Genomic DNA, 27,317 nt, shown 5'->3' on the forward strand with positions numbered 1-27,317 from the left:
CTGCTTGCAACGACTCGATTACTTGGGATCGAAAAGAGATATAGGAACTACACATGTACAGATGGTCAGAGTTTTGCAGTATGTCGTAGAGTAATCCCGTTAGCTTGTGACCGTTCGGCAGCGTGATATGACTGTATTAACATAATCATTTTTTTTGTTAAGCACGGCAGCGGATGCGTGTTAATTATGTAGCACAACTCTCTAGACCAGGGGTTTTTTTGCTTGGCGACGGCGACGGTCAACTGTAACCTGCACGGAGTACTAATATCCTAGATAATTATGTACTCCTTTGATAATCATATCCTATATATTTATGCTTGGCATAGGAGTATAGCCAGAGACAAAAAAAAAAGGAGGATTGGAGAGAGGCTCTCTCCTCTCCTTCCTTGGTTCTCCTTCCTCCTCTTTCCTTTGGGCAGGGCCCACCGCAGGAACGGCCCACCTGGCAGTGACAAGGTGAGGGTGACGTGTAAGGCGCAGCGCACCCGCACCGCACGAACACGCACCTCTCCTCCAATCATCGCTTCCTTTCCCTTCCGGCCTGCTGCCAATGTCACGCGACGGCGACGCCCGCGGCCTCGAGGCGGAGGCGGCGGCCGCGGCCGAGGCGGCGCGGGAGCTGAGGGAGGCGGCCGCCGCCCTCGTAGCCACGCGCGCAGCCGAAGAGGACGCGCTGCGCCGCCGCGCCGTCGCGCTCGACGCCGACGTCCGCCGCCTCCAGGGCTCGCTCCCCGCCCTCGACCCATCCGCGGTCGACAAGGTTCTACTCCTCGCCTTCTCTACCCCTCCTCTTCCCTTTCCCGGACTCGATTGCTCCATCGCAGCGCCGCGCGGGTGCCTTCAGGATTCAACTTCGCAGCACCCTCGCGTCGTGTGCTACTTCAGATCGTGATTAGCTTTGCCAAACTAAATTTATGCCTGCTTTGAGAAGCACTGGGCGCTCCATGCGTGGGCCAGGAGATGTGCGGCGTGGATGTCGTCAAAAATTTGGGCCGCCATCCCCATTGTTTGCTTCATCGAGATGTCCGCCTGTTGGATTACTTAGGCTGGGTATTTCTTATTTGCCCCCATACGAGAGTTTGAGGCGCAGGCGTCCTCCAGATGCCGCATGCTCTCGAATGCTTGGCTCTAGTACCCCCATACAGTTTCGGATGCTCGAGGATTAGAGCCCAGTAGGAATCCTAGTAGCTTGCCATCTCACAAATTGGGAGGACTTGTCATAACTGCTTATATAACTCTGTGAATTCAAAACAGTTATCGTTTAGACCTAGTGGACTCTCATTGCTGGAAAATTACACTCGCACTCATGGCCCACCCATTGCAAGTTTGCAACCATGCACTTCATACGTGTTTTGCTTTCTCTCTTCCAACTCACAGGTGAATCTGTGGCTTTGCGTTCAGATAAGCTCTTCCATTTAATAACTGGTTACTGAATTTGCCCCTCAAAAATAGTTTCCATGCGCATTTTGTTATATTTTTTCTTTCTGGCCCATCAAATGGTTTTAGTCCAATCGGGATTTAAATTCTTAGTTTCTTTTCTTGGTTATTAAGTTGACGTGATTTGTGATCTTAGAAGTAGTTATGTGCAGCGCAGCGTGCCAGAGATAGCTGGATCCTATCAGCAAACTGTTCTAAGGAGATTATGTACTGCTGAAAACCTGAAAATTAACCTCTTGTAAAACCCATGTTCGTACCAATTAACACCTTGCAGCACTTCAACTCTATACTTGTGACTTGTGAGCATATATGTGTTTGTTTGCTGTGGACATCAGCTAAATCTGAAATTTGTACTTGCTGCAGATCGAGGAGGAATTGGAGCGTGCCAGGGTAGCCATCACAGATAGTGATGTGGCTTCGTTTCTCCCCAGCAAGCGAAATGGTTGGATATGTTTCCTTCCACATACCTCCTTTTGCTTGGGCGGAAGCTTAATCGTTATCTGTGGGTCATGATTACCTCATTTTAAATGTACTTCACTCTGAACTTTCAGGGAAGTTCCTTAAGATGTTTCTAGGCCCTGTGAATGTGCGGGTTGCCAGGAAGGAAGATAAGCTCAAAATCAAGGATGAGTACAATAATTATAGGGTATGCTTACGATACTTCCTCTATGTCATTCAAAAAGAGATGCAGGTTTTTTCTGTACTTAACATCAAGAACTGAATTAACAATATTGTCTGCTTCGGCTTTTTGACCTTTTCTAGTGCGATAACTGATAATTCATGGATTGTAATGATTGCTTTTGTTGGTGCAAAGTTTGATTTCTCTATGCATTATGGCAGAAATTCATATAACATGCGCCACCTTTAATCTGCCACTGCTTACAAAATTTAGGAGAAATCGGAATCATCGGGGTAAACATGGTAAATTCAGAAAGCATTCTATTGAAATATCTAGCCTATTTTGTGTGATACAGTTATATTTTGTAAACCTCTAGGTACTTCAGAAACACATAATACGGGGCTGTATGATGGTCAGTATGTCGTAAAAGTTATGTAAAATATACATTTCAGATTTTGAATTAAAATAATCCTTAATTAATTGATCTTAGGGCTGAACTGATATTGTATCTTGTAAACTATAAGAGTGCATGACACCAATGGTGTTGATTTTTAACCTTTTCTATTGGCAGGATAGGACTGCCTATAAGTTTCTGCTGTTTCCATCTATCCTCCTCCTCCTAAGATGGTGGATATGGGATGGATGCCTTCCAGCGTGGGCAGTTCAGATCTACCAGGTATCTTGTCTATACTACAGTACTCCTTTAATATTTTTGCTCATCACTGCATTGTCCAATAAGAACAGTCTAAATAGTTTCTTTCCACTCATCAGGCTTGGTTACTATTCCTGTACACAAGCTTTGCTTTGCGGGAGAATGTATTGATTGCAAATGGAAGTGACATTCGTCCATGGTAAGGGATCATCCACTCCCAAACTTCCATTAAGATATTATAACTTTTGACTGCAATATTTAAGCATTATTTGCAAACGTCCATTTATAGCACGTGTCCGGTTAAGTTTTCTCAATTTCAAATAATTTGTTGGTACTTGAAAGGACTTTCATCGACATTTAAATACCATGTTAAGTTTATTCGTTGGTTAAATTTCTTGTCCAATGCATGCTTCTTTTATCATGACTTATTACTATATTCTCAGGTGGATATATCACCACTATCTAGCTATGGTAATGGCTCTTATTAGCCTTACATGGGAGATAAAGGGACAACCTGATTGTTCTAGCAAGCAGGTATATGCTCTTCTTCTTACTTTATTGGATAAAGCACTAGAGTAGGCATCACTTGGCAGCCCCCCGAATCTTCTAGCGCTGCACTCAAACACTGATCTGTTACAGAGGGGGGTGCAACTCTTCCTGCGTTGGGCAATCATGCAAGGGATTGCAATGCATCTACAGAACAGATACCAGCGTCAAAGATTACGCACTCGCATAGCTCTAGGAAAGGTAAGGTCTTGTCATGATTCAAGAAACAAAAGTAATCAATATACATATACTCTGTAGCTTTGGAATTTTCTTAACCTGGATTCAGAGGATGGGTACATCTCAGTGTTCAAAAACATGACTCTAACCGGAAATAAATACTTATAAAAAAAACTGACCTAAGTAGAATCCTCTATATGATGAAACTTGGGCATAGGTATCTTCACTTGGTGCTTATGAAGAGCAATTCAATCTATTTGATGTTTTTTAAGCTATAGTGAACTATGGTAAAAAAAATAAAAATCTTTGGGGCAATGGTTACCACTAGAATGTGACCTGCAAATAATTTTTGCCTATCATTATGTATGTAAATACCTAACTTTCCTCACAACACGCAGGCAAAAAGAATGGATGTTGTTGCTGGAGAAACAGCAGGTGTGGAGGGGCAGCTCTTGTTGCTATATCCTGTCCTTTTTATATTACAGGTATGGGGTGTGAATTCAAAGCATGGCAGTGCCTAATTAGCTACTCATCTTGATCCCTTCAGAATATGTTGTCGTTCCTTTTGTACGCAAATTATGTCTAATTGGATAGATATCCTGCATATGCTGCACCTAAGCCTTGATACTCCATGTTTGCAGGGTTTTGAGGCGTATGTTGGAGTTTTGCTTCTTCAGACAGCTTTGAACGGGCTTGCCTCTGAATGGCAGGCAAGCATTATTCAATAGTTATCACTATTGGCAGTTGAATGTCAGATAGGATTATATTGTCCAGTTGTCCTCGATCCAATTTATTGCTATTTGGAATTTATTGTCTTGCCCAATATTTGAAAACATATATAAAAAAATTCAAGGTGGTTATGGAATGATAGGTCAAACTGTCCTGAATATATGAACTGAATGTTGCCCAATGTTTTTGAATTTGCCAGGTTGTAGTTTGCGGGATCCTGCTGGTGGTAATGGCAGTGGGAAACTTTGTCAACACTGTGGAGACACTGATATTGAAGTTGAGGTTCAAAGCAAAGATGAAGAAAGCCAAGGGCAGGCAGGACCGCCCGCATCAAAATTGACGAAAGCAGAATGCTGACACCATCTCTTTTGTAAATCCTTTGACCCGTAAAACATTTTTGGCTGCTTGTAATTCCCTGTTTTGGTATTTGGTCCTGTAACACTGAAGTTGATACCCTATAGAAACACGAAGAAAGATACATATGTTTCCTCTTCAGATGAAAATTGCGAGTTTGAATGTATGTATGCTTCGGCAGTTCAGCTCTAAATATTTGAGTTTTGAGAAAGGTAGATAATTCTCTACATAACGAAATCTCAGCCAAGCTCTCAACCCTCATTGGGCCACGTCCACTCTTTATCGAGAGCTCTCGATTTCATTTTGAACGGTTCAGATCAACGTCGCAACTCATCCGGCGCCACCGCCTAGACTATTCTTTGCATCCGGCGCCACCGCCTAGACTATTCTGGAAAGCAACGGTGGTGAATTAAACTCCAAGCAGCACTCTTCGTCTTCTCCATCCCAATCATAAAAAAAAACTCATCCTCTTCTCCGTCCCAATCGTCAAAACTCTGCATAGTCAACCGAGCCCTACGAGAGACCACCAAACGTAAACATATGCATCCCAATTCTCCGCGGCCACTCGACTGCCCTAAGGGGTGGGTAGAAGTTCTGTACTTTCGAAACAAGGCAGTACTCGGCTTACCGGTTTCGACTACCTCCTACTCCCGGCATGCAGTTAGTACAATTCAAACATGATCAGCAGGGCCGACAACGGTACGGTCCTCAATCGACACAGACGGGGCTAGACAGTTCCCGTCCGGTCCTCTATATGTACGCATATGAGACAATGAGTAAATGCCATGCATATGAGACAATGAGTAAATGCCAATATGACTTTGCCATTAGAATATAAACATTAAATAAATTAACAATTTACATAAAATGACGCAGGTATGGTGATAATTAACTTTAACCCTAAGTGCAAGAAACAATTAGAGGCCAAATTATCAATTAGAGCATGATTTACTATAAAATAAAACATGACTAGCAAAGACATTATTACTTGTCTCTTATAATTTGTATAAAATTTTACATGTAAAAATATTATTATTCCTATACACATATTTAAGTTTGGTTACATTTTATATTCATAAACTAAACTAGGTCCTATGAATATGAAAATTTTATGGTGGATCACTCATGCTTAAAGTAAGCTACTGCAAAAATTTCACAATTTTTAGATTAACAGATCTATAGAAACTAATTAAGCAAGACTAAACACAATTTAAATTTTTGCAGGGTAAAAAGGTTATTTTACCAGCATGTATATTTTTCCTCCATATATCTTACTCTAACAAAATTTATTTCATATTTTTTACATTTGTCTTTGATTTTATATGGATTTTACAAGCTACAGCCGAAATTAAACAACAAATAAAAGAAACCCCCCCTAAATCCCCCTACCAGCGGGCCCCACTAGTCAGTGGGAGGGGCGGCCTGCCCTGCCCGACCACGCATGCCGCGGCGTGCGGTGGCGCGCCAGGCGCAGGGCCGAGCGGCCCGCGGCGGCCCACGCGGCGGCACGGCAGCAGCGGCGCGGTGGGGCCCGCGCGCGCCCCAGGCGGCGGGGTGGTCGGCGCCGGCACCGCCCTAGCGGCGGCGCGAAGCAGGGGAAGCGGCAGCGCAGCTCGTCCCGGCGACGGTGGGGCCAAGCGGCGGCGGAGCGGCGCGGGGGGAGCATCAGCGGGTCGGGCGGCTCTGGTGCGCGTGCAAGCGCGGCGTGGGGCGGCGTGAGCGCTGCCCGCGCCGTGCGGCGGCGGCAGGCGGGTCGGCCGGCGGTGGCATGGCCGCGTTCTGACATCGGTGATGCAAGAATCAAAGGGGAAAGAGGCGCACGCGTAGGAGCATCTCACCTAGACTTGATTTGAGCTACTGGACGAAGAAAACGATGGCTGGAGGTGGGTTGTCGGCGTGGAGGTGGATCTCGGGAGTTCCTGCTCGCCGGCGGACAGGGAACCTCCGATTCCCGGCGAGGTGGGGGTCGGGGCTGTGATTGATGGGGTTGGGAAGGAAGCTAGCTAAGTGATTAACCCATGGTTGCGGTGGATTGGAAGTTCGTGGAAGGAAACTCGCGATTTGGGCCGGAACGACGAGCGGCTCGAGCTCAACCGCGGTGAACCGAGGAAGAAGAGAGCGAGCGCAAGAGAGAACGAAAGGAGGGCAGATGGCGAGCTCGGAAAGGCGTCGTGGACGACTTGGCGACGTCGCCAGCCGGGAAAACAGGGAAGGCTCCCCGACAGCCACGCACGGCTTCGGGAGAAATCCGAGCGCCATACCGTGCGCTGTGCTCAACAGGGAGAAACATGGAGAAGAGAGGGTGAGAGATTGACAGGTGGGGCCCACATGTAAGCTCCTTCAACATTCTTAAATTTTCATTTGAATTCAGTTTGAATTGTTACAGGTAAACTCGAGTTCTCCTTTCGATTTCAAGCCGTCCTTGTTTGTTTCGATGCTGTGCTAGCGAGATGCGCCGCCGACGGCGACACCCCGAATGAGCGCCACGCCGCCACCCCACCCGACGCTCACTGCCGGCGAACAACCGTAGCGGCCGTGCCATCAGCACGCACGCGCTCGCCACGAGCTGCGCGCGCGGCCTTGCACCGCCGCACCCGCGCCTCCGCGAGCCACGGCCGTGAACCCCAACCGACAGCGGCGGCACCACCCCAACAGACGCTCAACCCGCAGCGAAGCCGGAGAGATGCGACCACAGCACAAGGCACCTGGCGCCCGCTCAGGCTCGGAGACCTAAGAGAGCGCGCGCGGACGTAGCCAAAGGAAGGGCGCTTACCCTCGTCGTCGCCTGCCTGGCGCCTCCCTTCCCTGCCCTTGGAGCTTCACCGAGCACGCCATCCAGCGCACTTGCAGGTGGAGTGCTCATTGGAAGATGCCCGATAGCTGCTCGACGAAATGTCTCCAAGGCAAGCTACTCACTGAACCAACGTTGGAACCAGACGTCTTCTACCTAGGAACAAGGTGGCAATAAGGTCCTTGGCCAGTGGCCGCCTCTTACTTGCGTTCGATGAAAAGGGGTTTTTTACATTTTTACCACTGTAAGGGAGGTCACTCGCTGGTTTAGCACGCTTAAATGGGCCCCTACAGATTTAGCACTACTGTAGCTGGAAATCTTACGTTTTTACCACTTTTGCCTACGTGGCAGGACACGGCGGCAGGCCACGTTGGCGCCCGGTCAGCAAGGCGAGGCGAAATGTCCTTTGTGCCCTCGCCCCTTTGTTCATGTGCCCGTGACCCCCGGTCCAGCCCGTTGACCGCTCCCACTCTCCTCACCCCCCACTCTCGCTATCCCGCCGCCGCCGCCGCCTTTCTTCCCCACTGCGCCGCCGCCTCACGCCTCCCCCAGCGCAACGGCGGCCAGGGCTCTTGCCATGGTGACCGCAATTCCATTCCGCCGCGACTAAGGGAAAGGTACGTGGGCTTGTTTCCTCATGGCCACCCGCTGCGATTAGGGTTTGGTTTTGCGGGATCTCAGGTTTTGCGGCTTTTGATTTCTTGTTTCTCGGTTCAGGCGTGTGATGTAATAGGTCGCCATCTCCCGTGGCCGCAATGGACCCTTGTGATTGTCCTCCCTGATGAGTTCTTAAGCTCCACTCGATGAATGTGTCTATTATGCATAGCAAGAGCGTGTGTGGGTCCTCATTTGTTTTCATTATTTATGATGATGCCAGGATCGATCCTGGCAGTGTGTTTAGGCTAGTTGTTAAGGTTTCTCCATATGTTGCTGATGGTGAATATGGGCTAGTGGAAATGGTAGAGCAGCAGCATAACATATGGTTTGATAGGAACAGTCAGTACTCTCTTGCTCAATTCAGTGAGGATTTGGCCTCAAAGATTATATGGGGGCCTAGTCAAACACTGGCAGTTTGGGTTCTTGACCAAGATACTGGGTTTGAGTGGAAGCTAAGGAGGGATGAACATATACAGCAGATGATTAAGGACAGAGGGGATGAGAGGCAGGCTATTCTTGTAGTAGATGTTGTGAGCAAGGACTCTATTAAGGGAAAATCTTCATCAGATGCTTCAAAAGGTAGATGTGTCTCTGGTGTGATTAATGGAACCAATGCAGAGGCTACTGATGTTGAAGGATGTGGTGATACCAACAGTTCCCCGCAAGCAGCACCTGCTCAACAGCCACCAGCAGTTGATTGGAGCACTCTGACCATTTTAGAGAACCCAGATGATGATGATATAGCTGCACAGGTTGTTGATGAGGACCTTGTATTTGAGGCAATGGGATTCAAGGGTGCTGTGGAACCAGAAAAAGCTGGTCATGGACAAGATGTGCTATTTCCAGCTATGTCAACAGAGATGCAGGAAGACATCAATGAAGCAGCTGTAAATGTTGATGACACAGCTGATGAGGAGCCACTGTATGAATGGGACAGGGACCATCCTGATCTGAGTGTAGGCATCTGCTACCCCAGCATGCCAGAGTTGAGGCTTGCAGCTAAGCAGCATGCTATTGTTAACGAGTTTGAGCTTCAAACTGAGCACTCTGACAAAGAAAGGTACCGGGTTTCCTGTGCAGCTGTAGGGTGTCCATGGAAACTTAGAGCTAGAACATAGCATGATGGCAGTGTCAGTGTATAACTTCTGAAATATGTTCATACTGTGATTGTTACTTATTTGTCTTTGTTTGCATACTCTGATTTTGTACTTATTTAATTATAATTGAACCTAGCTTAATTTCTATTTTGTAAATGCAGATACAAATAAATGAGGGACAACATCAGTGTGCATCTACACAAAGAGTTTTGAGCAAGGTGCATAACTACTTTATTTGTCCTAGTATCTTCACATAATTTCTTACTTTGTAACCTTGATCCATTACACTTTTTTACAGGAAGAAACCTAAGAAGAAGAATCCTGCCAAGCCTGGGAGAAAAAAGAAGTCCAAGCCAACTGCTGCTGATGCTACTGAACAGCCAACTCCAAGGACTAGAGGAGCACTGGCAAGGGAAGCTGCTGCAAAAGCAAAGAGAGATGCACAAGAAGCAGAACTGAAGGCAGCAGCAGCAAGGGAAGCAGCAGAAGCAGCATCAAGGGAAGAGGTTGAAGCTACCAGGAATGAATTTGCATCATCTGTCCCTGAGCCAAGTGAAGAAGCACCCCTTGAACCTATGGCTTTGGCAGTGATTAATGCCCCAGAACCCATTCAGACAACCCCCCAGCAAAAAGGTTATTGTCATTGTCTGCAACATCTTTTTCCAAATTATCTAAGTCATTTGTTCAATGTGTGTACTTGTTTCCATGGCAGGGTACTATTCTCAGATGGTGAACATGCCAAGAAACTTACACCAAAGAGGAAGGCCTTGGCAACTAAAGTGAAAAAAACACCACCTAAGAAGAAAGCACGCAAGAGCAAGTGAGCAGTGAGCAGTTAGAAGTGAGAAGTGACGCTAGTGTCTTTTGTGGTGTATGATTGGCCAAAATACTGTATTTTGCATGGCCTTTGGCAACTTCTGTGTTGTAAAGTGAGTTGTAGTTGGGAATATTTACCATGTATTCTCTGTTTGGAACATTTACCATGTCCTATGTCCTATGTCATGGTCATTTTTTCTGTTCAATTTGCATCCATTTGCTCATTCAAATTACCTCATTTCATTTGCTCATTTCAATTTTCATACAAAAGCAGCACAGCACTTTACAAACTAGACATGAACAAACTCCATGTTTTCATTTGCTCAGTCAAGTTCATTCCCTACTGAAACACACTACTGTCTACATCAGTTCGTTGCAAACAGATTTTACCACAAACGCCAATACAACTACTGCAATACAACCAATGAAAATGTCCATTTTTCCACATCAGTCTCTCCATCTTGTTCTCCAGTTGCTTCATCCCCTCATCTTCAGCAGGTGCTTCATCCTCTTCTCCTCCATGTTCATCAATCTGCTGACAGCATATCCTGACGATCTTCTTCTCCACCAGCTCATCCAGATACTCCCTCTAAAACCTATAGAAGCCACACAGCTTCGGATTCTGCAAAAAAACGATGAACATTGAAACCCTAGGTTTGATTGAAAATGGATAAAAACTCACAACTTACCCCATTTCTCGGGCATTTGAAGAAGATGCGCCCCTTGTTCTGACTTTCCAGCTTGACCACGCGAAGCTCAATCACCTGGGCAAGATCGCAATCGGGGCACACGATCAAAGGCAGCCCAGTCTCTTTACCGACCGGATGCTGCTCGCACACGGAGCTCACTCCTCTCCCCTGCCTCCTCGTTGCCCTACTCACGCTGGAGCTGGATGAGTCGGCCCTCTGCGCCATAGCCCTGGCCGCCGTTGCGCTGGGGGAGGCGTGAGGCGGCGGCGCAGTGGGGAAGAAAGGCGGCGGCGGCGGCGGGATAGCGAGAGGGGGGTGAGGAGAGTGGGAGCGGTCAACGGGCTGGACCGGGGGTCACGGGCACATAAACAAAGGGGCGAGGGCACAAAGGACATTTCGCCTCGCCTTGCTGACCGGGCGCCAACGTGGCCTGCCGCCGTGTCCTGCCACGTAGGCAAAAGTGGTAAAAACGTAAGATTTCCAGCTACAGTAGTGCTAAATCTGTAGGGGCCCGTTTAAGCGTGCTAAACCAGCAAGTGACCTTCCTTATAGTGGTAAAAATGTAAAAAACCCGATGAACAAGGTAGTATAGCATTTGATAAAATTAGCTCTTTGTTGTCCAAGACCTGATATGCAGATGCATGAAGGCTCTTCGCAAGTGCAGATGCATGTGTGGGCATGCGTGATGTAGAAGCTGCCTAGCATGGTGGTTCGGTATAGCGTGACGCCACCATCAACGACCAAACCTCACCAGGAAGTTGTGGCTCAACCTCCACCGGCCACGGCCGCGACGCCGCCCCTCCCCACCACCGCCGGCCGGTCTCGCCATCGGCGAGAGCAGCTAACACCAAAGCGAGTGATGTGGGATGCAACCCACTCGTCCTCCTCCGTCGACCACAGCCCTTTCCTCACCTTCTTCTCCTCCGAGCAGCAAAAGTACGCGTCGTCGAGCAGCTAACACCAAAGCGAGTAATGTGGGATGCAAGCCACTCGTCCTCCTCCGTCGACCACAGCCCTTTCCTCACCTTCTCCTCCGAGCAGCAAAAGTGTAGCTTCTCCACCTGCTGCTGCCTGACCATCAATGCAGTGCTCTTGATTTCCAAGCCACATAGCTAGCCACGCCATACAACCAGAATGGCATATGCGGACTAGATAAAGTCTAGCTCACTGGATTAAATACTCGATCGATGCTATCGTAACAATATGTCGATTTGTTAGAATTATTTTCACTGCAGATTGCTATTCAATCATGCCATTCCTCTGTTTCTATTTTCTGAAACCTTGAAATATCAATTTCAGATAGGTTTTTAATAGATTGCTAATGATTGGTGTCTTCTATCTTTCTTAACTTCAGATTTAAACTCCTCAAAATAATCTTATTTGCTGAACTAATCTTTTTTAAAACATGATGCTGGAACCATTTTCTGGATAACTGACAAGGAGAACTAGCTAAAACAAGGTACATATTATCCCCATAATGTACTTATAGCTTATTCTTTTCCGCTATTAGATCCTGAAAATACTATAGTATAATATATTTTGCATCAAAACATGCATCTTTCCGTTACCAGTTCCAATATAACCTGTATAGATCATGTAACATTTAAAATAATAACCTATAGGTCAAGGGCGAAGCTAGATAAAATTGGAGGGGGGTGCAGCTACCTTGTAGATATATAAATTTGAGCTATTTACATGGTAAAAGTTTGTTTCTAATCACTGATTTTGAAAGACTCATCATAACAAGATATAGCTGCAACTCCTTTTATAAGTCTGTGCATCTAACAATAATTTAAGAAGAATAAGCACATATTAATATAATTTTCAGTAGCATCCCTTTGTTATACAAATCATTTAAAATATATATTTTCTTATTCTCCTTTGTATTTCTCTTTTGTAATTATTTCTGGACTTGTGGAGCGTACCTAACTAATTTTATCATGGTCCTTTTATTTGATAATATAGATATACAAACATGGTATACAGAAAAAGAAAAGCTCCTATCATATCAGATGACAATATACTGATAAGCCCTAAAAAGAGAAGAATAATCAGAAAACAAAAAATATCAAACAGCAATATAAAAAAAAGATTGCATGATGATTCAAACTCAGAAAATAAGAGAAAACGGCAATGCATCAATATTGATGTTACTCATGAAATATCAAGCAGCAATAGAAAGAAAAGATTGAACGATGGTTCAAGCTCAGAAAATAAGAGAAAGTGGCAACGCATCAATATTGATGTTACTCATGCTTATTTATCATTAAATCATGGTATGGTTTCATATCCAACAGATTATATTCAGCACCTGAAGGGAACATATGAGCAAAGATCATATATAGGAACACCAAAACATATTTGTAAACATTGCAATGCATGCTTGTGGTTTGATGAAAGAAATATTACTGACTCAAGAAAAAAGAAAGAAATCGTTTACTCTAACTGCTGCAAATATGGACAAATCAAGATACCACCTTTTAAAGAGCCACCTGAATTTTTAAGTAGATTAATAAACAACAAGCATGAACCAATATCAAAGCATTTTCTTCCAAAAATAAGACAATACAATAGCCTCTTTGCATTTACATCAATGGGTGGTAATATCGATAGAAATATAAATACAGGTGAAGGTCCATATGTATTTCGCATCAATGGACAAGTACATCACCGAATAGGCTCTCTACTACCTTCACCAAACAAAATTCCAAAATTTGCTGAATTATATATTTTTTATACAAAAAATGAAATTCAAAATAGAACACGCGCACTACAAAAAGAAGAACCTGAAGAAAGTGATTTAAATATCGAAATAGTTAGTCAACTCAAGGAAATGTTGGACAACAACAATCCGTTAGTTAAAATATTTCGCCATGCTCGGGACCTTCTTGAGAAGCATAATGGTGTTGATATTAGAATTAAAATTATAGGAGCAAATAAAGGAGATAAAATACAGTGTGAAATGCCACATAGCGAAGAATTAGCAATGCTTATAGTCGGTGATGTAAGTCTTGAACAATATAAAAGAGATATCATAGTTAGTACCAAACAAAAAGGATTGCAACGTATATCAATATTCCATCCAGCTTACATGCCTCTACAATATCCATTATTGTTTCCATATGGTGAAAGAGGATTCCAACTAGGAATACCATACCATTCAGATAAAAAAGAGAAAGGAAATGAAAAAAAGGAATACAATAACATTACATGAGTACTATAAATATCATATGCATTTTCGACCTAACCAACCGAATCCGTACTTATGTTATGGTAGATTGTCAAAACAAGCTATTGTGGATGCTCGTGCAATGGAAGATGAAGATAGACTTGGATATATTGCTAGAAATCAAGATAAACTAAGAGCAGGCTACCTTCAAGGTGTATTTGATGCTGTAGAAAAAGGATTAAGTCAAGGAAACCAAATTGGAAAAAGAGTGCTATTATCATCAAGCCATGTTGGTTCAAGACGATATATGGTACAAAATGACCACGATGACATTGCTATATGTCGAGTTTATGGACAACCTGATCTATTCATAACATTTACTTGTAATCCAAAATGGCCTGAGATAATTTCAGCTATCTTACCTGGTGAACAGCCAAACGATAGACCTGATATCATAGTACGTATCTTTCATATCAAATTAGAGCAATTACTTCAATATATCCGGTTAGGTAAAATTTTTGGTCCAACATTAGCTCTTCTATACTCCATAGAATTCCAAAAAAGAGGATTGTCACATGCCCACATTTTAGTCTGAATAGATAAAAATGGGAACGAAATCACACCTGAAATTATAGGTAAATGGATATCTGCAGAGATACCCCATCCATCCGAAGATCCTTTAGGATATATTCTTATATCAGAACATATGATGCATGGCCCTTGTGGAATACTAAATGAAAATTGCCCGTGCATGAGAAAAGGAAGATGCTCAAAGTTTTATCCAAAAGAATTTCAAGATGGAACAAATTTTACAGATAATGGTTTCACACAATATCGACAAAGAGATACTAATATTTACATACGTAGAGATAATTGTAACCTAGATAATAGATGGGTTGTGCCTCATAATTTACAGCTTCTAAAAAAATATCAAGCTCATATAAATGTTGAGTATGTAAACAAAAGCAAGATGTTGAAATACCTTTGCAAATATGTAAACAAAGGACAAGATAGGGCAAAAGCAATATTTGAATATCTCAAAACAAATGAAGATGAACAAACAAAAGATATAGATGAAATAAAAGAACATCTAGATTGCAGATATATTTGTGAACAAGATGCAATTTGGAGGCTACTTGGATTTAATATTCACTATCATTGCCCACCAGTAGAAAGGCTTCCAGTTCATCTACCTTTTATGAATATAGCAAAACTACAAAAAAAATGATAAGCTAAAGGCCATACTTGCTGATCCTAATAATCAGAAGACAATGCTCACAGAATGGTTTGAAGCCAACAAAAATTACCAAGAAGCTAGAAATCTAACATATTGTGACTTCCCATTACAATGGAAATGGAGTACAAAAAATAAAAAATGGGTCAAAAGAAAGCATGGTTTTAAGATTGGACGCTTATATTATGTAAACCCAACTGAAGAGGAACGATTCTACCTTCGTATGCTACTCATGATAGTTAAAGGAGCAACAAGTTATGAAGATATCAGAACATACAATGGAACTATATACCAATCTTTTAAAGAAGCTTGTACAGCACGAGGTCTACTTACTGACGACAACGAATGGTATAACGCCTTTAACGAAGCTGCCAATTGGGCAACAGCATCACAACTAAGATATCTATTTGTAACAATGCTTCTATTTTGCAATTTGAAAGATGAAAGAAAGTTTTATAATAAAAATTGGAGAAAAATGGTTGACGATATAGAAAATACATTACTTATCAAACATCACCCAATAAAATATTATGCTACCGAGACAGAATTACAAGATTTATTACATATGGAACTAGAGAAAATATTGAGTAAAAATGGAATAAGCATAAACAGTTATAACTTACCACAACGAAATACCCAATGCTTTATAGGAAAAAATAACCATTTTATAGAAGAGGAACTAACCTACGATACAGATTATCTAGAAGAGCAAGCTAATAAAATGTATTTCCAATTAAATGAGGACCAAAAACATGCTTTCCATGAGATAATAAATTGTGTATTATGTAACATACCAAATTTTTTCTTTTTATCTGGTCATGTTGGAACCGGGAAAACATTTTTATGGAATACAATCATATCATACTTACGAGCACGACGCAAGATAGTACTAACAGTTGCATCATCAGGTGTAGCTTCATTATTACTACCAAATGGACGAACTGCTCATTCAAGATTTACGATTCCACTAGAAATCGATGAATTATCTCTGTGTGATATAAAAAGAGGAACAAAATTGGCTGAACTACTTATGCAAACTAATTTAATTATATGGGATGAAGCGTTAATGACAAATCGGCAATGCTTCGAAGCACTAGATAGATCACTAAAAGATATAATTTCTGAGACAGACCCTAAAGCATCTAATATGTTATTTGGAGGAAAGGTTGTTGTCTTAGGCGGAGATCCCAAACAAATTCTTCCAGTTATTGAAAATGCATCAAAAACACAAATTATAAATGCATCGATATTTAAGTCATATCTTTGGGATGATGTAAAGATATTAAAACGCCTACGGTTGCTAGCCCAGATGCAAAGGCTTCTGGATGGCACCCCCCAGGTCAAGGGTTCGAGCCCCGTCGGGGACGGATTTCTCGGCCTGGTGGTCAAAAACCCCCCTCGCTGTGCTCCCGAAGTCCTTGGGCTGGCTGGTCCGACACTTGGGCCGTGTACCCCGACCTAGCTGTGCGGTGCCGCCTGGGGGCTGGTCCGACGCTAGGGGGCGGGTGGTCCGGCCCGGTGGAATAGTGCCGCCAGGCCCAAGGCCGGAATGAGCCGGGGTTCGGGGGGTTTCTCGGCCGGGTCAAACTGGCCTCTTAAATAGAATGCCGCGGGGGGCGGTCTTTCCCCCGCCCGGTCCGAGTTTTTTTTAAGATATTAAAACTGCATATCAACATGCGATTACAAAAAGTGGAACCTAACAGCCTTGAATATGAAGAGTTAAATAGATTTAGCAATTGGATTCTAGAAATGGAATATGGCCAAACGGTAAATAATGACGCAAACAATAAAGACAAAGATGAAGATACATCTATAATTGAGATACCAAGAGATTTGCTACTATACACCACAGATAACAAAATTGAAAAATTAGTGGATTTTGTATTTCCAGATTTCAAAAAAAAATACAATGACCCAGACTACCGCAAAGAAAGAGCTATTTTATCAACTACAAATGATATAGTTGACCAAATAAATGATTACATATTAACCTTGGTACCAAATATAGAGAGAATATTTAAGTGCTGGCTCAATATTGAATTGTATAGATACTTGTAATGATGCAGAATTGCAGATATATTATATCCTGTTGAATATTTGAATACCTTGAATGCAAATAATTTTCCATCTCATAAATTGAAACTCAAGATTGGTACACCAGTAATGTTACTAAGAAATCTGAATCAAAGCTTAGGACTCTGCAATGGTACAAGGTTGATAATCACAAATTTAGCATATAATATTATTGAAGCTGTCATAGTAACTGGTACACATATAGGACAAAAAGCATATATACCTAGAATAAATTTAACAACACGTGGAAATCGTTGGCCATTTACTTTATGCCGAAGACAATTTCCTATTAAAGTTTGTTACTGTATGACTATAAACAAGAGTCAAGGCCAGACTTTATCAAGGGTTGGAATATACTTAAAAAACCAGTTTTTACACATGGCCAACTCTACGTTGCAGTTTCAAGAGTTACAAACAGAAATGGCCTTAAAATATTAATTGAAAATCAGGATGGTACATGTGGAACTAGCACTTCAAATATAGTATATAAAGAAATAATTCAGATGATTTGATTTCATAAATTTTTTCCAATCCACATGCAAGGAAACCTTGTTCTACTTTCGGAACGACAACCAAAAGGACTCAACTATGTGATACATGCCCGTATATCAAGAATGTGGGAACACACTATCACTAATACTGACATATCTAAACTCATCTTGCAAGGTGTCGAATAATGGCTGGAGCTCCCACCTGGACAACTAGACACAATCAGTAGAAAAGTCTGCATCACTCACTCCTCTAGATGAAACAATTCAGTTGTAGTGTGTCTGCATGGTGATTTATGTTGTTATTCGAATCTCAATCTGTAATCTATACTTACTCCCCGACAATTTCCCACACAATTTTGTTCTCCACTGAATAGAGAGAAAAATTTCACGACTGCTTCTCTATACCTAAAACTCTCAGTAGTGATCGCGCGGCGCCGCGCGTATGTTTCTAGTTGTATCTAAAGTTGTGTGTAAAACAAGAGTAATAGATAGCTCCTGCTCTATATGAAATGGAGCAGAGGCTTGCAAAAGTTTGGTGTAGTCATGACTTGTGTAAACACGTTGGTGTGATTGATGAGTATACTTTCTGTCTCGTACTGCAACTACTGTGCTAAGAGTATCTCCAACAACTCTTCTATTTATCTTCTCTTAGCCAAAAAAGAAAAACAGACCCAAAAAAATGCATCCTACAGATGAGCCATCTGACTAGCTATTCTTCCACGCTGGCTATCGGCGGCTCTCCTCTCGGTTACCTTTGCCTAGCGCCGCCCGCTCGCCATCGCCTCCGATTTTGGCGCTCCCGCGACCGCACCTCTCCATCTCGCGGCGATTTTGGCGCTCCCGCGGATGCGCATCTCGTTGTCCTGCCTCTCCTTTTTAGCCCAATGAATCAGGCCTAGTCGCCTCCTCGTTCCCTTGCCGCAGGCAGGACCAAATCGCCGCCAACGTAGTCGCCATGAGCCGGCCACCGCGTCCCCGAGCTGCGTCGACCGCGGTATTCCACCATGATGGTGTGTGGTCTTCTCCTGGCCTGCAAGTCCCGCTAGGATTTGAGAATATGGAAGCCGACATGAGCCAAGGTCAATTTCTGGTTTAGGGATCACTGAGATTTGGTATTGTTGATGTTCTTCGTTCTTGATTTTCTGATGCTACTATATCAATTTCAGAGATGAGGAATTGTTGACTCGGCTGCATCGTCCACGTCCAGGCCGGCTGCGTCGTCCCCGTCCCAGCCGAGCCTCGCCCAAGAATGTGCAGGATCGATGGGCGGTGGCGGCGGCGGCGTCAAATATCGGCGATGTCGCGTGGAGGCAATCCGATGCAAATTGATGACGTGAACCAAGTTTTGAATATAACCATCACGTTTTAGCTAGTCTCTTGGACTACCCTCATAGAATTATATAATTTTCTATTTTACAAAGGGGTACAATCTCCATATTTAGATAAATAAAATACAAGAGCTCTTGGAGATGCTCTAATAGTCGTCCACATGGCGAGCAATCTTTGATGCAGGAACAGGAAGTAGTGCGATCTGAGATTTATTTAAGCTGTCCTAACAAATTGCCGTGTATTTCCCATGTTTTCGGATGCCGTGGTCCTGGAAACTCTGCTGCTATCTGCCAGCACTAAATTGCCAAGAGCATCATCTGCAGGAGCAGGACCAGCCTTGGAGAATCCCATCCAGCTACAAACGGAGCAAAGCCACCACATATCACTAGATTGTGATGATTGCAGCTGCTCTCGCCTCCAAATCTTTCAACAATCCCCCAAAACCGCTTGCAAATCATCACGGAATCATTGCTGGTGGTGCGCTGGCCCACACTAACTTTATTCTTTTAATTACGAAAGAAAAAGATAAGATAATTCCATCCATATTTACATTTCACTCTGGTCACTCTAAAGTCTTCTCTAATGCACAATCATTTTTTCTTACAAGCCTAAGTTTTCGCCGTGGATCTTAATTTGTACCTAGAACGTAACAACCGAAGGATTTTACTTCTATAAAAACAGAAAATAGAAAGAGGCAGCAGGGTGAAGCTAAGACGTCTTAACTCTAAACAAACAATGTGCTAGGAAAATCATGTGAGCAAGCAATTGTCGTCCCTGCAGATTCCTGCCTGAATCATGTGAGCTCCAACAGCTTGCTCAGCTGAATATGGTGGTCGCCGAGATCAGCCTTGGCAATGGACCTCGCCGCCTTCTCCGCGATGGCCGCACGCACCTGACCCATCGCCGGCCGGAGCCCCGGCTGCGCCGCCAAGCACTCCACGGCGATCCTCGCCACGTCGCCGGCCTCCTCGTCGTCGTACCCCTCCCCTAGCCTGCCGTCGACGAGCCCCGCCACCCCTTGCGCCCTGACGCGCGGCAGTATCCGGGGCGCCAGGTTCTCCGACCCGGGCGCGCCGGCGGCCGGCATGCCCGTGACGGCCTCGAGCAGCAGCACGCCGAAGCTGTACACGTCGGACTTCTTGGACACGATGCCGGTGCGGAGGAAGAAGGGGTCGGCGTAGCCCGGCGAGCCCACGGCGGCGCGCGTGGGCGCCACGGCGGCCGAGAAGCCCTCGCAGGCGGAGCCCAGGTCGCAGAGCCGCGCGCCGAGCCCCCGGGCGTCGAGGAGCACGTTGGACGCCGAGACGTCGCCGTGGACCACGGGGGTGGAGGCGTCGTGCAGGTGCTCCAGGGCGCAGGCGACGTCGAGGACGATGCGCATGCGCTGGGGCCACGACAGAGGGGCCGTGGCGCCGCCGTGGAGGCGGTCGGCGAGCGTGCCGCCGGCGACGTACTCCAGGACCAGCGCGCCTCCTTCCTCTGCACGCAGTAACAACAGTACAAGGACGAGAAGCATTTACTACCATTACCACCATACTGTTTGTTTACTTGCTGTAAATTTCTTCAGGATGAGTTCTTGACAAAAGGGCAGAGCACAGGTAACTCTGTAAAAAAAAAAAGAAGCTATGTTTTGACCAAGCTGATGAGCTGCAGGTAGGCTTCTATCAACTTTGACGAAAGGAGAAGAGATAGTACAAAAACAATAAATACGCGGGAGCTGCTGCAGCGGTGTAGCCGTTGCTCTCGTTAGGTAGGGAGTAAAGTGATGTCACGCGCGCATATAATTTATTATTCAGCACTGTAGCAACCATTTCCATTTCATTTCACACCCCTTATCTTTTGTTTTTGCTGCAATAGATTATTTTAATTTTCTTTCTTATTAGTGACTAATAATACTGCCCAAGTCCACATGTCTAAAGCTCCTTCATTTCTTGGTCGCTAGTCGCTACCGATCAAAGCATAAGAATGGCTTTAATCATGACTTGCCAAGTAAAGTATAAACAAAGTCAATGCATGCATGCATGACATAAGAAAATGAAACCAGCTTTTTTTTTATTTTGGCCACACCTAAGCAATATTCATTCATGAAAATCCAAATTACTACTACTTGTATCCAGAACTAACAGGATGGCGATCAAGCTAGAGGAGGTAATAATAAGGGAAGGGTGGAGATTAAACGGACAAGGAAGAAACAGGTATTCAATAAAGTTTGTATCAGAGATAAAAAAAAAATCAATGATGAAAAAGAAGCGACAGGGACAGTTTGTTTGTGAAGCAGATGGAGCAGGTAACGTAAGCGTAGGGTGAAAGCTTCTTCACTCATCATTTCTTTGATTTATTACGACGAGGGGGAAAGAAATTAATAGAGAGGAGAAAAACTAGCACTAATCAACGGAGCCACGGAGGGAGACAAATTAAATAAAAAAATGATTTGAAGCTCGCACGCACGCACCGTGGTCGTCGGAGTAGGCGATGAGCGCGACGATGCGCGGGTGGCGGATGCGGCGGAGCAGGTCGAGCTCCTGCCGGAACGCGCGCAGGCGGCGCTCGCCGCCGCACCAGCGGTGCACCTTGACGGCGACGGGCGCGCCGTCCCGGAGCCTGGCGAGGTAGACGGTGCTGGAGCCGCCCCTGCCCACGACGGCCGCCTCGTCGAAGCCGCCGGTCAGCGCCTCCACCTCCCGCCACGTGAGCCGCCGCGGCGCGTCCTTGCGGTCGGTCGCTTGCTCTGCGGCTGGCGCCTCCGCTGACAAGGCCAGCTCGTACTGCGGCCGCTGGGGCACGACCGCTCGCGCCTCGGGGTCGGCGTCGGGGCGCCGGAGGGCGGCGAGGCAGCGGCGGACGAGGAGGACGGCGATGGCGGCGGAGGAGAGGAGGAGGACGCAGAAGAAGAGGATGGCGAGCGCCACGGGGAGGTCCATGGCGCCCCCCGGCCCCCTGCGTTGTTGTCAGGAGCTAGCAGCTGAGGTGAGCAGCAGTAGTTGAGCTCGGTTGCTTGCTTGCTTGCTTCAGAAGTTCAGGGTGGGGAAAAGCAAGAGAAGAAGAAACGGTGTATAAATACGGCCGGGGACGGGGAAATAAATAAAAGTGCAGTGGTGGCAAGAAAGTTAAAAGAGAGGAGCGAGAGAGCTTGATCTGTATGCACCAGCTAACTTGCTCCATTTCAGCTGGTTGTTGAAGACGAGCCGCTCAAAGGAAAAGAACACAACTAGCAGAAAAGAGAAGTGGAGGCACAGTGTGATGATGAAATAGGCCGTGTTTGGTTCCTTCTGGAAACCTAGCACCCACATTTTCCCGAAAGAAGAATGTTGCATGTATGAAGTATTAAATGAAGTCTATTTGTGAAATTTTTTTAGGGATAGGTGTAATTTTTCACGACAAATTTAATGATGGTAATTAATCGATGATTGACTACAATAATACTACAGTAATTATCATCTAATCACGCGGTCAAAGGCCTCTTTATATTCTTTAAGGTTTCTAGCGCAGGAATTCTGAAGTTGGTTTTGTAAATTGAATTTATTTGACACCACAATTAACGGTCAAAATATTACTATTCATACTACAAGAACCAACCAAACGAGGCCATAATGCAGCAGGCCGGCTTTAGACTAGCTCCAAACTGGATTGTCCTTGGCTATGCTTAGTGTGAATTTGATGGTAAAAATGTACCAGATAGTAGTGCTTTAATTTTAAAGATCTTTCTTTGCCATGATGGGGGGAGAGGGGAGTACGTATTTGAAATATATATATATAATAATATATTTTAAAAAAAATGTGCATGCATCATGGAACAAGCAAGTACATGTGCATGCAGTAAGGTAACTGTCTCTACCTAAGAAAATAATAAGGTATTCAACACACGAACAGTACATACCGTCGATTAGTATTTTGACGAGGCTCGGCAATGCAAGTGCCTGGAGATGAGACTCAGACAGACTGAATTAAAGAGAGATGGTTGACACTGCCACCTTTGATTTCAAAAAAAAAAAGCATTGCCACCTTGCAGTTGGATTCCATTCCTAGCCTAGCTACTAGCTAGTATAAGCAATTCGAGGCAGACCAATGCAGGCTTGGGACGACTTGCCAAGATTAATGTCATCAGCAGCAGCATATATAGAGTGCACTGTTCTGTTGGCTGCGGTTGTGATGGTTGGTGTTGATTTGTTGTGAAAGAAAATTACTGCTATTTGGTTGGTGGCTGGTGGCTCGTATTGGTTTAGTGTGAGAGAAAAATATTATTGGTTGGCTAGAGAAGCAGCCAACAGAATCTATATATCCAAAATAACTAATAATACTAATGTTTATTGCTAGCTAAAGTATAGTACTACTTGAGAGGCTGTTTGCGTGGACGGCGCGCGCGGAAATATATATACTTATATCTTATTAAGTTATTATATTGGAGTACGTGGCAACATAAGTACATTTGCACACGCTTAGCGACCTTTTTAATAAAAAGAATCTCGTACCGAGTGTAAATTGGTAAAAAAAATTTAGTACTGCCTGCTAGTAGTACACATACGTGCAATGAATTGAATGAGCGGTACTAGTTCCGATATATGTCTATTACCTATTACCAGATCACTTTGTACTGTCGTTAAAGGTTATTAAACGTCACATAAAGAAGAATTAGGTGTTGCGTGCATTTCTTCCGAGACAGAAAAAAAAGATAATGGAAGTTTCTTTTGGCAATAGCGATAGATCGAGAGAGAACAGTAGTCGTGCCTGCTTCTTGCTTGAATTCAAGCTGCACGGCCTTGTGTCTCCTGTTGATCGATGGAGATGTGACATGCTGCTCGTACTTGCATGTGTTAGTCACTTGTTAGTTATATACCCAATAGACTTGTTGCACTAGCTGCTTATGGTAGAACACAGCTAGTACATACTCCATGCATCATATATATGGCCACATATATAGTTTTTTTTCTTTTCTTTTTTGACAAGATATGTCTATACCTAAGCACTTAATTAGGGGTCTCGCGTCACATGCACAACACAAGCATATATATATATATATATATAGTACGCATCAGTATCATAGGAGGCCAATTTTACTATTACTAATTAAAGGCTCCTTTTGAAGTCTTCAGATAAAGTCACTTAGAATTCTAGGTGGACTGAAATAGAGAAATCCTACAAATTCTCATAAAAATAAAAAATATTAAGCCATCAATTCGGCAACTCTAATCATAATAGTCATTGGATTTGTTATCTTTTTCTAATAAATTACACACATTTGCCATTATAAAAATAGACTAAAGTAATCACCTAAACATGTATCTAAATTATCCACCTATGCCTTTATAAAAGATAATCTAAAATAACTCCCTAATCTTCATGTAAATTATCCACTTATGTCATTATAAAATAATATCAAATAATTTCCTAGACTCGTACCATATCACTCCTCTATTAGAGCTCCGCTTCTCTCCTTGGCAAAAATGGAAAAGAAGTAGATTTTGGACTTACTATCTATTTCAGAGTGGATTCCTGTGCGTTTTTCCTTTTTCTTCTTCTTGGCTGGATCTTATATATTATCCAATGATATCATAACAAACAGTTAAAATAAATCCCAAATCTAAATCAAAATTATATTATTACAATAAAATCTTAAAGTGCATCGATCAGTATAAAACTCTAAATTACTATGTTTATTGTTATTAATATATTATTTATATTATTACTTATATAAAACTAGTAAAATACTAATCATAATGTGTGTGTCACCAACTCACCATATATTTATGTATAAGAGAAGAGATAAGAATACCAATTTTCATATTGTTCACATAGCTCAACACAAAGTGTTCAATTAAATACATATCAAAATATATGGAGGTGCGATGCAAAGTGACAAAAAAATTGTTAGTAACTAAACCTATCACATTTATTACAATTACATAATAATAAATATGTACCTGAAAAAGCATTGGAGATTTCACTTATATATTACTTTTCCATCTTTAAAAATGGAAAGCATTGTAGCAAAGTAATGTAACAATCTGAAACAAGCATTGTTCAGCTTCAAATGGTTTCTTCTTCTTTCTAAGGAACAACATTTACAATGTAATTCTGTATCTGTTTGCACACATACTAAACTCAGAAGAAAAATTAAAAGTTTAAAAGGTGCATTATGGTATCCATGATCATGCAGACCAGCAATTCATATTTATAATAGTTGCCAAAGAATGCTAGTCCAGTTGGTTAGTCACTCCGGTGGCACCCCTCAGGTCCTGAGTTCGACTCCCCGTGGGAGCGAATTTCAGGCTGAGGGTCTCGCTGGCCCCGTGTGGTAAAGCATTGGCTGTGAGACGGCCCAGGTCGGCCTGAGGACCCTTACATGGCCCAGGCACAGTTCACATGGATTACGTCTCCCAGTGTCAGGGCGGGGCCAGGGTTCGGGGATTTTCTCGGTCGGAGAAGCCGATGCTTCTTCTTAAGTTAATACCGGTGGGGGCGGTCTTTCCCCACCCGGCCGAGTTTTTTCATATTTATAATAGTTTACTACCAACACTGTCTTTCCATTACTCTGAAATGTTGGAACGCCACTTCCTGATTCAAGCAAATAAAGAGCACATCCGATGTGGCGATGTCAGTACTACTACACTGTGCAGCAGCGCTCCTTAAAGGATCAGAAAGCATGATATCCAGTTATCTGTGATGCCACCATCTCCTATTTTCTTTACATGTATCCAGGGGGTTGTAAGGGGCCTTAAAATCTAAGGGCCAGACTCTAATCTTATACAAGTTTGTGCTAAAAATATATAAGGGCCAAGTTGGATTGTGAAGAGACCACTAGGCTCTAATCTAGAGTGAAGGGATGAAGTCAGAATTGTAGTAAACAAAAGTGAAAGTAACTTATAGACTGAAGCAGATCTCGATTCCCAACCAACACAATCAGTTTTTAGCTTTACATAACAGAGATATACGGATCAGGTTGGCCCCGTAAGGCCGTAAGCATGCCAGAGATATAACCAGATTAATGTGTAATATTAAGAGAAGTATCTCAAGTTTGTACTTCACTAAATTTGTATTTTTTTATCTGGCTTGACCAAATACTTGCAATTGCAGAGGACTGAACTACAGATACTATTTTGCCTTAAAGCATAAAACTTCCTTATGGCAAAGGAAGAAGTATGAAATATGAATGTGCACTATAGAAGTGTGCAACAAATTAAAATGAATTTGTGCTTGACCTGATACTGGACTTTTCTTTCAAATAAATGGCAGATTTGCACTTTTGCTGTGCATAAATGAAATTGCCTCTCCTAGGATTGGTAGCAAGTTTAACTTTCAGTGCACCGTGCATGAATAAAATTACATGAACTCCAACACTAAAAGTCACTAATATTCACAAAGATAGTCTCTAGTAAACAACATTGGGATGTTGAAAGCACAGAAATTAATCATACCTGGACTTTATGGTCTTTTCAGCATACTCAAGAATACTGTCAGACTGAAATGAATCCCATTGGAGATTGATATCAATAAACTGCAAAAGCGAGCAGATCTCTTTTATCATTTTCTGCTTTGAACCTTCCTCTATAGCAGATCCAAGTTCAGATTTGATTATTTCCATTCTAAGCAAAATCTGAAGTTCGTGTCTGGTTCATGCTTGTTAAGGTGGACAAAACCACAAAAAATAATCTACTGAGAACATAGAATTTTAAATGATATATCATCTAAAATAATTGCATAGATGGAAGGAAAAGATTGAGAACTAAAACAAAGGATACTCTCGAATTTTGTAACATGTACTGTGTCTTGTGTTTTGTTCCGATGCAACAGATGCTGAATCACTTCCTCTGTACTTCAACAGAATATTGGAAAGTTCACAGCTAATTTTTGTGCCAGAAGCATCTTCTGCTTCCTTGCATTCAAAGTACCTCACTGCAATCTTTCCATGCTTAACCAACAGAGCATGGACAGACAAGCCAACCAAGCGTTCAGCTAAAGTCCCCAGATCAGCATCTTCTGAACAAAGAGCTTGCTCAATCTTATGAGGGACACTACCAAGAAATGCCTCTAAATCTTCCATAGAAGTGAACATCGAACTCTCTTCACCCACTGGTTTGTCCACTGCACGGCAATCTGTTTAACACAAAGGAAACTGAATTTACTGTAAATTCAAACTTCAAAGCTATGCACTGAAATTATTTCCACACGAGTGACATGGAATTCCTACGCTGCTCTTCCTTTCCAGCTTTATCATTTACAGTGAACATAAAGTTCATGGCTCATTTGCGCTCACGGTCTTTAGGTACAGAAGAATGTCAACTCATTAAAGACCAAACGAAATCACACAAACCTGTGCAGTGGATGACGAGTCTCGTGGGGGCATGCGGCGGCGCCGCCGCCGCCGCTGCTGCTTGCGCCTGCGGCGGGCTCGGCGGTCCAGCGCAGGAGGCCGGCGGCGGCGGTGCCGCCGCCGCTGCTGCTTTGCGCCTGCGGTAGGGT

General features: G+C 43.5%; 5 protein-coding genes across 6 annotated transcripts; 3 read left to right on the forward strand and 2 right to left on the reverse strand.

The window, feature by feature from the left end:
• Window positions 1–347: 347 nt before the first annotated feature.
• Window positions 348–4,680, forward strand: LOC120675006 (transmembrane protein 120 homolog). Its single transcript, XM_039956422.1, has 10 exons — window positions 348–760; window positions 1,801–1,879; window positions 1,989–2,083; window positions 2,628–2,732; window positions 2,828–2,907; window positions 3,152–3,242; window positions 3,348–3,455; window positions 3,830–3,916; window positions 4,073–4,141; window positions 4,360–4,680. Exons 1-10 carry the CDS (start codon window positions 551–553, stop codon window positions 4,498–4,500), a joined length of 1,065 nt encoding a protein of 354 aa, XP_039812356.1. The 5' UTR covers window positions 348–550; the 3' UTR covers window positions 4,501–4,680.
• A 3,581-nt stretch (window positions 4,681–8,261) lies between these two features.
• Window positions 8,262–9,883, forward strand: LOC120647581. The gene is made up of 3 exons (XM_039924417.1): window positions 8,262–9,022; window positions 9,358–9,684; window positions 9,772–9,883. The coding sequence occupies exons 1-3, from the start codon at window positions 8,262–8,264 to the stop codon at window positions 9,881–9,883; spliced, it is 1,200 nt and encodes a 399-aa protein (XP_039780351.1).
• Window positions 9,884–11,973: 2,090 nt separating this feature from the next.
• LOC120673143 lies at window positions 11,974–19,101 on the forward strand. Of its 2 annotated transcripts, XR_005674888.1 has the most exons (3): window positions 11,974–12,023; window positions 17,707–18,610; window positions 18,698–19,101. XR_005674888.1 is itself a non-coding variant. In XM_039954203.1 (2 exons), exon 2 carries the CDS (start codon window positions 15,005–15,007, stop codon window positions 16,427–16,429), a length of 1,425 nt encoding a protein of 474 aa, XP_039810137.1. In that variant the 5' UTR covers window positions 11,978–12,023; window positions 13,842–15,004; the 3' UTR covers window positions 16,430–17,700. The 2 variants fall into 2 exon arrangements, 1 of the variants encoding a protein (XP_039810137.1); XM_039954203.1 differs by lacking the exons at window positions 17,707–18,610; window positions 18,698–19,101 and adding an exon at window positions 13,842–17,700 and having other exon boundaries at window positions 11,978–12,023.
• A 221-nt stretch (window positions 19,102–19,322) lies between these two features.
• On the reverse strand, window positions 19,323–22,109 carry LOC120674127 (salt tolerance receptor-like cytoplasmic kinase 1). The gene is made up of 2 exons (XM_039955582.1): window positions 21,313–22,109; window positions 19,323–20,339 (listed from the first exon to the last, which is right to left on the reverse strand). The coding sequence occupies exons 1-2, from the start codon at window positions 21,779–21,781 to the stop codon at window positions 19,654–19,656; spliced, it is 1,155 nt and encodes a 384-aa protein (XP_039811516.1). The 5' UTR covers window positions 21,782–22,109; the 3' UTR covers window positions 19,323–19,653.
• A 3,897-nt stretch (window positions 22,110–26,006) lies between these two features.
• LOC120650839 lies at window positions 26,007–26,939 on the reverse strand. The gene is made up of 2 exons (XM_039928129.1): window positions 26,597–26,939; window positions 26,007–26,464 (listed from the first exon to the last, which is right to left on the reverse strand). Exons 1-2 carry the CDS (start codon window positions 26,908–26,910, stop codon window positions 26,263–26,265), a joined length of 516 nt encoding a protein of 171 aa, XP_039784063.1. The 5' UTR covers window positions 26,911–26,939; the 3' UTR covers window positions 26,007–26,262.
• Between the last annotated feature and the right edge of the window lie 378 nt (window positions 26,940–27,317).

The sequence above is a fragment of the Panicum virgatum genome, chromosome 1K (assembly GCF_016808335.1).
Source record: "Panicum virgatum strain AP13 chromosome 1K, P.virgatum_v5, whole genome shotgun sequence".
Taxonomy (NCBI): domain Eukaryota; kingdom Viridiplantae; phylum Streptophyta; class Magnoliopsida; order Poales; family Poaceae; genus Panicum; species Panicum virgatum.